This window comes from Olea europaea, unplaced genomic scaffold (assembly GCF_002742605.1).
Source record: "Olea europaea var. sylvestris unplaced genomic scaffold, O_europaea_v1 scaffold156, whole genome shotgun sequence".
In the NCBI taxonomy this organism is placed as follows: domain Eukaryota; kingdom Viridiplantae; phylum Streptophyta; class Magnoliopsida; order Lamiales; family Oleaceae; genus Olea; species Olea europaea.
Genome location: NW_019233203.1, coordinates 251,206 through 265,827, shown reverse-complemented (window position 1 = coordinate 265,827; position 14,622 = coordinate 251,206). Strand labels below are relative to the sequence as shown.

At 34.9% G+C, this 14,622-nt stretch overlaps 1 protein-coding gene and 1 pseudogene across 3 annotated transcripts; both read left to right on the top strand.

Moving 5' to 3' along the window:
* The first annotated feature begins 2,752 nt into the window (after window positions 1–2,752).
* Window positions 2,753–3,767, top strand: LOC111376747 (annotated as a pseudogene).
* A 3,436-nt stretch (window positions 3,768–7,203) lies between these two features.
* LOC111376763 (exocyst complex component EXO70A1-like) lies at window positions 7,204–10,571 on the top strand. 3 transcript variants are annotated; one of them, XM_022999747.1, is made up of 2 exons: window positions 7,204–9,535; window positions 9,913–10,571. In XM_022999747.1, exons 1-2 carry the CDS (start codon window positions 7,781–7,783, stop codon window positions 10,174–10,176), a joined length of 2,019 nt encoding a protein of 672 aa, XP_022855515.1. In that variant the 5' UTR covers window positions 7,204–7,780; the 3' UTR covers window positions 10,177–10,571. The 3 variants fall into 3 exon arrangements, with proteins under 3 accessions (XP_022855515.1, XP_022855516.1, XP_022855514.1); XM_022999748.1 differs by having other exon boundaries at window positions 7,204–9,556; window positions 9,934–10,571; XM_022999746.1 differs by lacking the exon at window positions 9,913–10,571 and having other exon boundaries at window positions 7,205–9,905.
* Window positions 10,572–14,622: the final 4,051 nt, after the last annotated feature.

The window sequence follows — 14,622 nt, the reverse complement described above, 5'->3', positions numbered from 1 at the left end:
GGACGATTTCATTCTCAATGTTTTTTTTTTTTTTTAGCTATACATTAAGGTTTATGTTTTGCTAAAAATATATCATGTAAAACTAATGGGGGGCCTAACTTATAGAGTTCGTCTCAGGCCCAAGAAACCACAGGACCGGCTCTATTCAAACCAACAGGTTGAGTTATTAGTTTAGTGGGAGGGGGATTCTGGACCGGATTGATTCAATTACTAATCAATCTAAATGTGACTATGAAGTTGAAGTTTTCGAGTTGACAACGAAGTATAAAATATAATTTATTTACCTAGAGTAAACTTATGACGAGGCCTGCTTGGATTTGAACTTCAACATCTTGTAGGTACCAAATGAAAATTTAAATTTAAATAATAAATTTTCGATAAAAATCTTGAACCATAATCTCCTAATTAATGCCTCAATCAATTGTTTGTCTCGTTCTTACCAAATTATGATCTCGTCAACCACCATAAATTTAACCATTTTAGCTTCTTAATTGGACAGTTTTGTCTTAGAAAATTTTCAATACCAGAGCGGAACCCAAAATGTCACTACTAAGTACACTCCCGAACTATGTGAGCAATTGTGACATAGAACTATCTGGCAACATTATTTCTAAGGCTTCCTCAAGTCATGTGTCCCACCATTGACCAAACAAAACAGATGAAGAACAGCCTTTCAGGGCACATCTCAATTGGCAAAGATGAGGACGTTTCAAGGCTGGCAGATCAGAGGTCATGAGTTCGATTCCTGGAAGGCTCTTGGAAGGCAGATATTCTCCTGGAAGGCAAGATTTATCTTGGAAGGCAGGAGCTCTACTGGAAGGCAAGGTACAAAGATGGGAAACGGCTTGTTTGGCACTTTGGCAGATTAGTTGGGGGGGTTCTTGAGCACTGGTCAATTTGGGACACAACCTGCAGTTTAACTTGTCTACAGCTTGAGGGGCCAATGTGTAGACTCCAAGATTTAGTCACTGTAAGGTGGATGCTTGGATATAAAAAAAAAAAAAAAAAAACAGATGAAGAACAATGTTTCTTACGACATTGAAGTTTCAAAACAATCTTAGCCGTAGATCTCATTCCAACCTTTGACTCATATTCAGCCATCCGATCATTGGGAAAATTGCACTGGAGCTACCCCAACTGACAGTTTATTTCACGTTATTCACTCAACTTTGGTTTATATAGTTAGATCATCGAATTTATATTTTGTATTACTTCACATTTCGCCCGTAAAGATTGATGGCCAGCTTGATGTGACAAATGGAGCACATGACCTAATGCTTGTTTAGTACTAAAGGGGCTTATAATTATCCGAATAAATTCAGATAAAATCAAGAACAAAAGTAAGAAGAGGAACTAAGGTAGACCCCTGAAAAGAAAAACAAGTATGAAACACTCTTTTACTGAATCCAGTTAGGATTTCTAACTAAAATCAATTTTAGAAGTAGAAAAACGATGCTAAAGAGAATTGCTTGAAGCCTAAAAAGAAGATGAAGACAACAAAAACAAAATGTTCTAGTTCTACTTCTGGTGGTGTTTTGGATTTTCTTTTAGTAGCGAGCTTGATATCATTATGTTCGACTTGAACAATGTTGGCCTAAACTGCTAAACCTTCCCAAAGGAGTGGCGGTGAGAAAAATTAGCCCCTATTTGGTTTAGCTAAAATTTTGATTTTTTAGTAGATTTTGAAAAATTAATAAAAATTGTGGATTTGATTAAATGTGTGGTTAAAAATAGTTAAAGAAAAATTAAGTTTTATAAAATTGGAGTCAAACAAGATCTTAATGTCAAACAAACAACAAGTCACATACTCTATCAACCACTTGGGAGTAACAGTTAGTTTTGATAAAGAAAAAATAAATTGAGTGATGAGACAAATTACACTTAGATGGCCAATATGATAAAAATCTTAGATATTGCCACATATACATCAAAGTTTACATAAAAAATTACATAATACACGCATGACGCTTTATTATTTGTCAATTTACGAAACAATAAACTTTTTCATCGAATCTTTTCCCTTCACATCATTTTCAGTATCGCTTATATACCATTTTTTTGTACAAGTAGCAAAATCCAAAAATGTTCAAGTTGATGAGGGACGATATTTTCCCTGCAATAACTCCTCTGGCCATTTATTACTCGACCCCTCACCTCCAACAATTCCTTTTGCTTTTTTTTTCCTCTGTATTACTTCAAGATCTCTTTTCTCGTGGATTGGTTACTCGCCGATGCGATCACAAATATATTAAATCTTGATATACATCTTTTCTTTGAATTATGGCTGATGCTTCCAAAAAATAGTACCTGAATAATCTCGAGTTTGATGATCGAACTTCAATCTTGGATGAACACGAACGATCTTCGAATACCTGAAATAAAGGCAACGAGGTGTGTGCTCGTCGCCCCTCCGATTCTTAAGTTAGATAGGAAATCTAGTGCGTGAGACTATAAACTAGAGATAATGAAAAACGTACCTCAAGAATGAGCTCAGGTTGTGTATTTATAGGCATTGACGATAGAGTCCTATGAGGACTCACCCATGTGTGATCCTTATCCTCATAGGATAATGAGTTAGTGTTTCATTCCAAATATTCAACCATTGTTGGAGTCGAAGAAGGAGTAAAAAAGGGTAAGGGTTGTGGTCAAAGTAGGATTAGTGTTCTCATAGATCGTATAGAAGGGCTAGCGAGTCGACATACATACCCCGAACTCAAATGCCCAACCTTGTTTTGATAGTTTTAGGGGGTATTGAGATCGGGTTCATGGATCGAGTTCGGGATTGACAAGACTTGGGATCATTAATGGCTATAGAGTTTCTTAGTTATGCCAGCTTAAACGAGCAAATGGCCTTGCAAGAACACCAAACGATCCAACCCCATAACCAGATGCTAGACTACACAGAAATATCTGATTCTAATGTTTCCAAGCTTAGAAACTCCATTTCTATTCACAACCGAATCGACCATGCCCGCTTTGGTCGCGCCCCTCATCCCTCTTCGACTTCTGGGTTATATCAAAATCTGGTTTCTGGGTTCTCGGCGCTGCTATTGACTCTTGATTTTACGATGCATTGCATGGTGGTTCCCGCTCCTTTCAAGGATCCCTTCAGCATGTCAACGAAATTGTCGACGTTTCGGAATTCGTCGTCGTCGACGTTTGTTTCTTCGATCACAAGCGAGAGGAGTGTGTCCAACGACAAGAGTAGAGCTCAACCATCTATGTTCTTGATTCCGTCGGCGCCGCTTGCCTCCTCTAGGAAGCTGCCAATCACCAGGAAGAGATTTCATGAGCATGAACCCTTCGATAATGTATCCGTTAAGAACCCCCGGTTGCGGCAGCCCGCAGGTGCCACTACAAAAAGACGTATGTATTAAAGCTAATATTTGAGTTTATTAATCAAAAATTACTTTATATTAAACACTTTTTATTTCATGCTTAATTATAAATTACTTCATATTATGAATTGAATTCAGTGATCATTATGAAACAAATTGTAACATACTTTGTCTAAAATTCATGTTTAGTTTAGCATAAAAAGTTAATGGCAATGTAGAAATATTGTGCAGAAAATCTCAAGTGAATACAATTAGAATATCCACAATTAGCTCAAAAACTACATATACCTCCGGATGAGTATTCGGGAAAGTATGGTCAAAAGTCAGAGGATGCGCAGCAAGAAAGCAAGCAGAGAGAGCAAAGATGATCCGGCGATGATGATCCTTACAAGCAATGGGGAGCATGCAAGGATGGCCCTGAGATTTTAGGGACTTTAAATCAATTTCAAATATGGGACCTTATATATATGTAAAAATATATGTGAAATAAAAAATAATAATTTTTTCGGGGCCCTCACTTCGATAAGGGCCTTAAACGATCGATCGCCTACTCAGCCTATAGTCAGGAACAGCACTAAAAGCATGGGCCTACACAAGGCGCAATGCTGGAGAACACTGCTCCAGGCATTGGTGATTATTCCGACAAAGTGGGAAAGAATTAAAGAAAAAAGACCTTTTGTAATTCAGAGATAGTTGAGGGGGTTTGGTTTCATCTAAATTATTTTAGACATTAGATACTTATGAGAACAATCTTGCTAGTGGTACACAGTCGTGTACCTAATGGACATGCCGAGGCGCCTGCCATATCCGGGCCCACAGGCGCCTTAGCCAATACCGAGGCATCCAGTGTACATTAGGTATACGAGCGTCAAGTGTACATTAGGTACACGGTTGTATACCTTTGGTATAATTCTTATGAGAAAGGGCCATGCTCCAATACCTGTGGCCCTAGACGTGTATCTTTATCCTGTAAGAAATATTTAGTCCGTTGGGTAGGATTAAAATAATATTCTTAATAAAAGTTGATAAAATTAAAACGTATGGTTAAAATTAATTGTTAATTTTGATTTAAATTAAAATCTGAATTTTGATTTTCACCAAACAATGGTTTATATAATTTTTTTTATCTCTATTTTCGTTCTTCGTCACTTAATCCATGTTTGGTGAGGATGCAAATTAGATTTTAGTATATGCGAATTCAAGAAATATGTGATTAAAATTAATTATTATTTTTTACTTAAATTAAAATTTTAATTTTAATCCTATAAAACAAGGATTAATACTTACAAAAATTCATGAGTTAGAATATCTTAAGTCTATCTTATAAGAAAATTTATAACTCCTTCACCCCATTTATATAGGCTACATTTTCTTATTTTCTTGTCCCAATTTTAGAGTCTTGGTTCTTTATTAAGAATGTTTTGTTTTGTTTGTTTATCAATATATGTTTTTTAATTTGTCTAGTTATAACCAAGTTTTTCCACTTAATTTTGAAATTGTACAAATATAAATAAGGGTAAAATATGAATGTTTTGGTAAAAATTGATTTTTCAATAATAAGATTTCTTAATCCGTGTGAAAAATAAAATAAGTCTGTATAAATGGGATGGATGGAATAATTTAATCTCCAACAATGGATGTTGTAACTTGGTCCACAATAATCTTGTATAGTGTGCCATGAATCCAACCTCTAGTTTGCTAGGCATACATACAACTTGTCTTTTAATAGGTATTTAGATTTAAGAAGTTCACAAGAATTATAGTTGCAATCTTCAATCCAAAGATGCTCGGTTGAATAGCTCTAACACTAAAATAATCTTCGTGACAATAATTCCTAGCACTCGTTGGACGTGTAGTTTAAGGAAGGAAGGTACGAGACATTTGTCACTATTTGGTTTCTGCGAAAAAATAAATTGCGAATATTAGAATTCATAAATTGTTTATAAATTTTGTCAAACCAAAACTAAAATAGTGAAATTTAACATGAAAAATAAGGTCAATTTTCCTTTTCTTGACTATTGTTCTTACAATTAAATTGAAATAACCCATTGATTCTCTTCGTAATTGAGCACACATTTAACTCCCATTTCTTAAAATTTATTTTTCCTCATACTCATTTTTAACCGTCCATTTTATAGAATCCATAACTTTTTATCATTTTTTCAATCATACATTCAATAATTTTATCAAAATCTACTATAATTTTAATATTTATCCAAGTCAAACAGAGATTTAGCATTTTGCCATTGATTTTATCTCGACTCAAATTTCACTAACCTTTTAACTAGAGGTGAATGCGATTCGATTTGAACGGTTTGTGTTATATTTTCAATTCAAACCATTTTATGCGATTTAAAATTTTTCCAAATCAATTCAGATCATTTTTTTTTCGAACTAAACCAAATTATAATTTGAGGTTTGGTTCGATTTTAATCCACGATTTACCTATCGATATTATAGTAATATATTTAACATAAGTTAATATATAAATTTAAACGAGAACTAATAATGTTAAATGGTAAATTACATTATATTTACCATGAAACCCATTAATAAATTATTTTTAAAGTTCGTTGCTAAAAGATGTTAAAAGAACAAATATAGCTTTTTTCATTTTTATTTACCTTTTCTTGTTTGACATTTGCATTATCATATAACGATTGGTAAAAATAGAGTTGCCTTGTGCTATTATAGTTTGGTTAAAACTCATTTCATCTTGCTAATGAGATATTAAATAAGGATTGAACGGGATATGTTTATATTTACAAAAATTGATAGAGTTTCGACTTATTGGAAATTGATGAATTTCATTTTCTAACTACTTTATGAAAGTAAAAGATAGTAGTACTAGTTATGAAACGTTAATATTTTCACACAATCAATATGATCCGCCCTTCATTCATTTCAAATCATAAACAAGTTCATTAATCATCTAGGCACATATACAATTATTTTTCTATTCAAACCACAACTATCTTAAGTTCATAACCAACAAATAAAAGAAAGAATAACGAAAAAATGGCTTGAATGAGAATTTAAGACTTACCGAACTAGAAGAGAGAAAGAGGTAATTTAGATAGAAATTAACAGATTAACAGGTAAATGTGACTGGCAATTCATTCAGTAATGGCAGACAAGCATCAAATGTTAGGGAAATGAGAGTTTATGTTAAGATTTCTGAAATTTTGGACTTGATTTGTTGACGTAGTGTCGTTGAATTATAATTTGGACCGCCAAAAAAAAAATTTATATATATATTTATTTATTTATTTATTTCATATGATTTTGGAATAATTTTAATTTAATTTAGATATTGGGTGAGAACATATGTTATGAATTTGTTAAACCATACGTCAATAATGATAAACCTAATTTACTTTCTAAGATTATTTCAATAGACTGACAGTAATTTGTATTATTAAATTGGTTTTTTTTTTTATGAAAAGAAAAAACTGTAAAATTTTAAGTTAATAAAATTAATATTTTAATTAAAAAAATTTAAAACAGTTCAGTTCGATTTTGTAGGTCTTTGAAAATTAAAACATAAACCAAATCATTTTGAAACTGTTTGGTTCGGTTCGAAGGAAAAAAATTACAGATCCATGTGAACTCAACTCAACGATTTTGATTTGATTAGCGATTTCACGATTTTTGGTGCAGTGCTACTTTTAACCTTTCACTATATTTATTTTATGCCAATCTCTAAACGAATTTTTAAATACATGTTTGCTAAACAAGTTTCGTCATTATTAAGCTGTCGTTAGGTGCACGTGGTTGGATTGAATTGCCAAATGCCGACCTTCCCTGTCGATTAAGATTCACAAGATTCTTGATTTAACTAATAAAGCGGCTAATAATTTTCTTAAAGAAAGAAGTCGGAAAAGAAAAAGAAGAAGAAAACAAATGAGAAAAGCATTTTACTGTCAAGCACTTTGTCACGATTCTTGGACTTGAGCGAAAATTGTTCACCAAAAGGCTCTCCTTTTTCACTTCCCGACATAGGGTTCTTATTATTCTCTCTCCTCTTGTGGACACACACTGATTCAATCGATTTCACTCACAGAGTCAGCCGCGATCTATGATTCAAGTGCCCTTCATTTTTACTTGGAATTCTCTGTGAGCTTCTCTCTTTCTCAAAACCTTTTTATATGAAATGGCGTTGATTTGACAGGTTGATTTTTGTTTAAATTTTGGGCTTTTGTCATATCTCTTTTTGGTGAGATTTGGGGAAGTTTGTGGGAGAAAATAAATGGAAGTGCATTTTTTGCAAGAACTCAGATTTGTTTTAGTATCTTTCATATCCTGAAAGAATGGGCAAAAGTAAGAATTAGACACATAAAAGATTCAATCTTTAGATATTATATGTTATGTATTGAATCGTTTATGGTCAGATTTTGAAAATTAAAAGTGGGATTACTATTTTGATGATTTAATTTGTTCTAATGGATAAAGGGTTTGAAAATTTGCTTTCTGCAAGAAAGCTGTTAAAAGCTAGTGTGGAGAAATCAAAGGCATTGGGGTTATCTTTAGATAAAACTGGACCTGGATTAGATGAGATTAACCAAAGATTGCCGTCTTTGGAAGTCTCGATCAGGCCAATAAGGGCTCAAAGGGATGCCCTTGTTACAGTTGGGGGTCATATAAATCGAGCTGTGGTCCCAGCGGCTGCAGTTCTTAAGGTTTTTGATGCCATTCACGGACTTGAGAAATCTTTATCTGATCCTCAATCAGATCTCCCTGGGTACCTTGGGGTGCTCAAGCGCCTTCAGGAGGCAACCAGATTCTTGGGGGAGAATTGTGGAATGGCGATTCAATGGTTAGCTGATATTGTTGAGTACTTGGAGGATCATAAAGTGGCAGATAAAAAGTTTATTTCGGGTTTGAAGAAAGCATTGGAGTGTCTTCGGGAATTAGAGGCGGGGGAGGAAAAGGGTCACCTTGATGGGGGACTTCTTAAGGTTGCTCTGGACAGGTTGGAGAATGAGTTTCGACGGCTTTTGACAGAAAACAGTGTTCCATTGCCAATGTCCACACAGACACTGCCAGGTGAGCAAGCCTGCATTGCCCCATCCCCTTTACCAGTGACTGTTATACAGAAGCTGCAGGCTATTCTTGGGAGATTGATTGCAAATAACAGGTTTGACAGGTGCCTTTCCATTTATGTTGAAGTTCGGAGTTTGAATGTTCGGGCAAGTTTGCAGGCACTTAATTTGGATTATCTTGAGATATCGGTCTCTGAATTCAATGATGTGGCAAGCATAGAGGGTTATATAGCTCAATGGGGAAAGCATTTGGAGTTTGCTGTGAAGCACCTGCTTGAGGCTGAGTACAAGCTTTGTAATGACGTGTTTGAGAGAATGGGGATGGATGTTTGGAAGAGCTGTTTTGCTGATATAGCTGCCCAGGCAGGTATTCTTGCATTCTTGCAATTTGGGAAAACTGTAACAGAAAGTAAAAAGGATCCTATCAAGCTATTGAAGCTATTGGATATCTTCGCAGCCTTAAGTAAGCTAAGATTGGATTTTAACCGCCTATTTGGTGGAGCAGCCTGTGCTGAGATCCAAAATTGGACAAGAGATCTCATCAAGAGATTGATTCAAGGGGCTTGTGAAATTTTTTGGGAGCTTTCGGTTCAAGTTGAATTGCAAAGGCATACTCCACCTCCTCCGGATGGTAGTATTCCAAGAGTAGTGACTTTCATTACCGATTACTGTAATAACTTGCTTGGGGATGACTACAAGCCGATCCTTACTCAAGTTCTGGTTATTGAAAGAAGTTGGAAGCATGAAAAATTCCAAGAAGGAATCCTTATCAATGAACTTCTGAATTTAGTTAAATCCATCGAGCTGAATGTGGAGACATGGTCAAGGGCTTATGAAGATGCTGTTTTGTCCTATATATTCTCGATGAACACTCACTGGCATCTATACAAGCATCTGAAAGGCACGAAGATTGGAACCTTATTGGGTGACTCTTGGTTGAGAGAACACGAACGGTATAAGGACGACTATTCTTCTCTTTACTTGAGAGAGAGCTGGGGCAAACTTCCTGCCCTTTTAAGTCGGGAAGGTCTGATTTTGTTCTCTGGAGGGCGTGCAACTGCCCGTGATCTTGTAAAAAAGAGATTAAAATCTTTTAATGAAGCTTTTGATGACATGCATCGGAAGCAGTCCAACTGGGTTATTTTGGAGAAAGATCTGCGGGAGAAAACACGCCAGGTTATAATTCAGACTATTGTGCCTGTTTACCGTAGTTACATGCAAAATTATGGGCCATTGGTTGAACAAGACCCAAGTGCAAGCAAATATGCAAAGTATACAGCTCAGTCATTGGAGAAAATATTTAACTCTCTTTTTCAGCCGAAGCCAGTGAAACAAGGCAGTTTAAGAGTGAGACAGTCGAGTGGGAAATTTAACAACGGCGTTGCAGAGCAGCCTCAAACTTCTCCTAATGTGAAGTGAATGATTTCTCTATGTAACTAAATTTGCACGGTTAGCCTCAAAGGAAACACTTGTGAATTGCTTTCCCATGTGATGATTTACTATGTTCTGTATATATTGGCTCTGGGAGGACCCTGCGGGAGAAAACACGCCAGGTTATAATTCAGACTATTGTGCCTGTTTACCGTAGTTACATGCAAAATTATGGGCCATTGGTTGAACAAGACCCAAGTGCAAGCAAATATGCAAAGTATACAGCTCAGTCATTGGAGAAAATATTTAACTCTCTTTTTCAGCCGAAGCCAGTGAAACAAGGCAGTTTAAGAGTGAGACAGTCGAGTGGGAAATTTAACAACGGCGTTGCAGAGCAGCCTCAAACTTCTCCTAACGTGAAGTGAATGATTTCTCTATGTAACTAAATTTGCACGGTTAGCCTGAAAGGAAACACTTGTGAATTGCTTTCCCATGTGATGATTTACTATGTTCTGTATATATTGGCTCTGGGAGGACCTGATAACCAGCATGTGTCCTGTCCGGATTCAAATAATGGAGGCAGCACTTGGTTGATTTTTGAGGTTAGTTACCTAAACTGAACTGTCTCAACTTTCAAGGCTTTACTGAGGCATTCTGCACATGAAGCACAATTGTATGATGAGTCGATTCTTATTTCAGCCGTTGATTCAGATCTGTAGAGGAACTTTACAGTTAAAGTTATTCGTCTTTCACATATTTCACTCATTGATTCATTTTAGATAAGCTGCAGTATAAAATCCTGCGTCTTTTTATGGTTACAGTTAACGTTATTCCTTATATTTTTATCATAGTTTCATCAGTTGATATAAGTTTCTTGAATTGTTTTGAATGGGGTTAAAGAAGACTTCTCTGGAGTTGACACCCCGTTTTCTTGTTGCAATGAGTACGGTTGTCCAAATAAATATTTATCCAAAAGATTGCAGAGGTTGAGAGAAGTACTTAGAGATGGTTGACTGGTAATGTAAACCGTCGATTGGAGATGATTTGAGAGGGAAGAGGGTTTTTTTATTTTATTTTATTATTATTATTATTTTTTTTTTTTTTTAAATTCTACTTTCTATTATTTCTTTGAAAATATTTGAGCACCACATCACTTTGGTAAACGAAATTTTAATTTGTTTACTGAATTTTGCTTCGTGAAATAAGCTCACCCCTAGGTGGAGCGAGCCGATATCGTCTTGTAAATTTTTTTAACTGCACTTCACTACCCTTGTGACAAGGCGAGCTGTTAGTAAGCTGGCTCGCAGGCGAACTTCCAAACAAAGAGCCAACTTGTACAAGTCGCATAACTCGCCTAGCATCATGTAAATTTTTTTTAACTGTAAATTGCACTCTACTCCCCTTAGTAAGCTGGCTTGTGAGCAAATCGATAAGCATGAGCCAATTTGTGTGAGCTGCACAACTCACCTCTTGGTGGAGCGAGCCACTGGCATCTTGTATTTATTTTACTTCACTCCCCTTATGACGAGTCACCTCGCGAGTTGTTAGTAAGCTGGCTTGCACAGAAGCCGACAAGCACGAGCCTTCTTGTGCAAGCCGCACTAACTTGGAATAAAAGAAAAGTTGAACGGCCAAAATGAAACTATTATCGTTGTTTCACTGTAAAAATTGAGAACCTTGGTTGATGCTCCAGCATCCCACATTATCCACACACCAGCACTCCGACCACATTGCATTTTCACCATTAATGGAGGCTTCTTGATGCACAACAAAGCTGCAAAAATGCGGCAGAACCTGCTACAATTCCTACATTCGGTTAGAATTTTACGAGTCGTCCCATCATCGATAACACTCATTTGCTGCACCGGAAAACCTGAATCAGCGCAAAAGATGCATCAGAGAAAATTTCCCAAAAGGGCCCGCTTCCGTTCCAGGCTTAATCACAAGTCACTCACCGCCGCTAACTCACAAAGGTTGTGCGCTCTTGAATTTCTTCGATTTTCTGTCCTTTTTATTAGGGCAAATTGGTTATGGGTTTATGTATTGAACGACACCGTTTCTAAGCTGATTTGATAATATTTAGAACAACCTTGTACTCGTTAAAGTGGGAATGCATTTTTTTTAAGTTAAAAGCATCTCCAATAATGCTTTGAATTATAGCTCCAATAATGCATTTTCTTGTATAAAAAATGAGCCCCAAATAGGAGCTTAAATTGTGATTTAAATATCTAAAGTGATCGAAAATCTCTTCAATGAAAAAATGTAAAGGAAAAACGAAGTGCATTTTTCGCTAGAAAACGTAAAAATAAGAAAATAAAAAAAGGGGAAAAAAGATGTAGATTTATATTTTTTTTTTATACATATGTATGTGGGACTCTCACAAGAGACAAAAGGCTATCAACTAACTCGCACCCAAAATTTTTTAGATCTTTTTATTGAAGTAGAATTTGAATTTGAATTTAAATTCATCGAGATGTACATGTGAATGTAAAAATAATTTTGAATATGTCAATCAACTTCAATTTACTTCCAGTATTAATCACGCTATTAGCTTTTTGGAAAATTTAATGTCTCAATCCTATGCAAAGATAAAAAATTTACAATTGTCTAATATGATGTTTCTAGTTGTACATCGAGGTGTACCTAATGGTGTACATCCCACTCATATGGACGAGGGACCCACTCGAATAAAATATCATTTCTTTCACATGGGTCTCACACCCATGTGAATAGGGTGTACACCATTCGATACACCCCATTATGTACCACTAGACAAATTCTTGTCTAATATACCTTATATTTTTCAAGTAAATATGCCAGGTTACAAAATCTAAACATATCTTATTTAAAATCGGCTATAATTCAACTTTCGGAGCATGCATGACATGATTAGATGGTATATTTAGTATTTACTTGCAAAAGGGGCTAATTTTTTTTTCTTAATTCTTAGTATTTGATATTTAAAATCAACTAGTCCAGATACTCTATATTTATGTGTATATCAAAGAGCCTTTTTTTTTTTTTTTTTTTTGATATTCGTAGGAATCAACAGAATTTAACAAGTGAACTTCGATAACGTAATAGTTCATCGTTTCTATACTTTCATCGCCCTACATCAATAGGTTTCAGAGTGAGGCTCGTTCCTGATGGACACGAGCTTGTGTTAGTGAAATTCAATGGCAGAAGTTCTATTTTGAAACGAAACCATTTTTACTCCTTTCAACAATTCAGAGGTGAAAGAATTTTTGGATTTCAATTATGACGATCCCAAATCTTCGACAAAGAAATTGAAGAATTTGTATATTTGAATAATGACTATTACGATGGACCTCCGATTTTTGATGAAAAGATTGAAGAATTTTTCAATTTGGATAATGGCAAATCCAATAATGTTCCTGTTCCTTGCAACGAGTTACATGCCGAAATCTTCGAAGAACTGTCCAAGAAATTCAATAAGACAATTATAAATGTCAAGAATCCATGTTGTTGGTCGATGACGTGTCTACACGCCATGACAAATTTTTGAAGGAGGTGGCAACTATATCCTGAATTTTGGAATACATATTCCAATTTTCATATTAAAAATTATATGGTCGATCCGTGATCGAGCATGAAATTGCTATCATGTCACGATAATATGCAACTATTAATGAACTTGGACGATGTAATTTATGAGTACTTCATAAAGCTATAAAATAGATTGTCATTATCAAGAGGAATTAGATGAAGAACAAAATACAAGATTCGAGGACAAATCTTTTTCAATCGGAGGATAATGATAAAGATCGAGTCTTCCATCTTAATTTTAGTTATTATCTTTAATTTTAATCTTTATCTAGATTGAGTCTTTATGTAAATTTTAGTTTTTATCTAGATTTTAGTTATTGTCTTACGCAAGGGTTGTAATGGTCGAGATTATTATTATTTTTTTTTTTCAAAACTTTCAATTCTCTTACATTTGAAAGTTAAAATTAACGAGTCAAAATTTTCCATATTCGTGCACGAATCAAAGAGATTTTAATATCTAAATTTCTAGCATTCATAAGAATCGACAAAAACTAAAAGGCCATCATATTGCAATTTTTCTTTGAAATTAATGAGAGTTTACCGCTTTCGCCACCCTACATTTCATTTGCTCCTATATGAGCTATCCACCTCCCAAATTTTCAAGTATCAATTGCATGGAGTGAGGTCTTTAATAATAAACTTTGGTCAACGAAGGGTGCCCGTGAAAGGGTTTAAACATATTATGCTTTGGTACAACCTCCGGAATCAAGCCCCGTGTGTTTCACTCGTGAATTTCAACTTATTGAAATGCGAATAAAACTATAAAATAATTTTTAAAAATCAACCATTTATAATGTATTTTAAGCTTTAAACCTAGATCTTCCATGAAATTAGGAATGAAAATGGGATGGAAAATCTTTGACTTAATCGGATATAGAGGTTGGGTCAAGGTTAAGAAATCAACCCTGAATGGTGACGGGCTAAGGTCGGGTATGAGATCATGGTCCCCATCTTGTTTAAGTGTTTTTTTTTTTTTTTTTAAATAAAACAAAATAGTTAACAAAGAAAATTTAAAAGGGTGCATCACTTTTATATTAAAAGCCATATTCATAGACAACAAAATAAAAAATAAATAAAAGGTTAAATGAGAATTGCGAATCCTTAACGAGGCACAGATAGAGGATGAGTCCCTATTTCGAACCTTTCGATTGTCATTTCCTCCACGGACTAAGATAGGATTTTACGTAATACAAATATACACATGACTCCTAGTCACAAGACCCATGACTTTGAACACAAAATTAATAATGTTTATATTATTTGACCAAACAAATTAAACTGGTCAATTATAATACACAAATAAT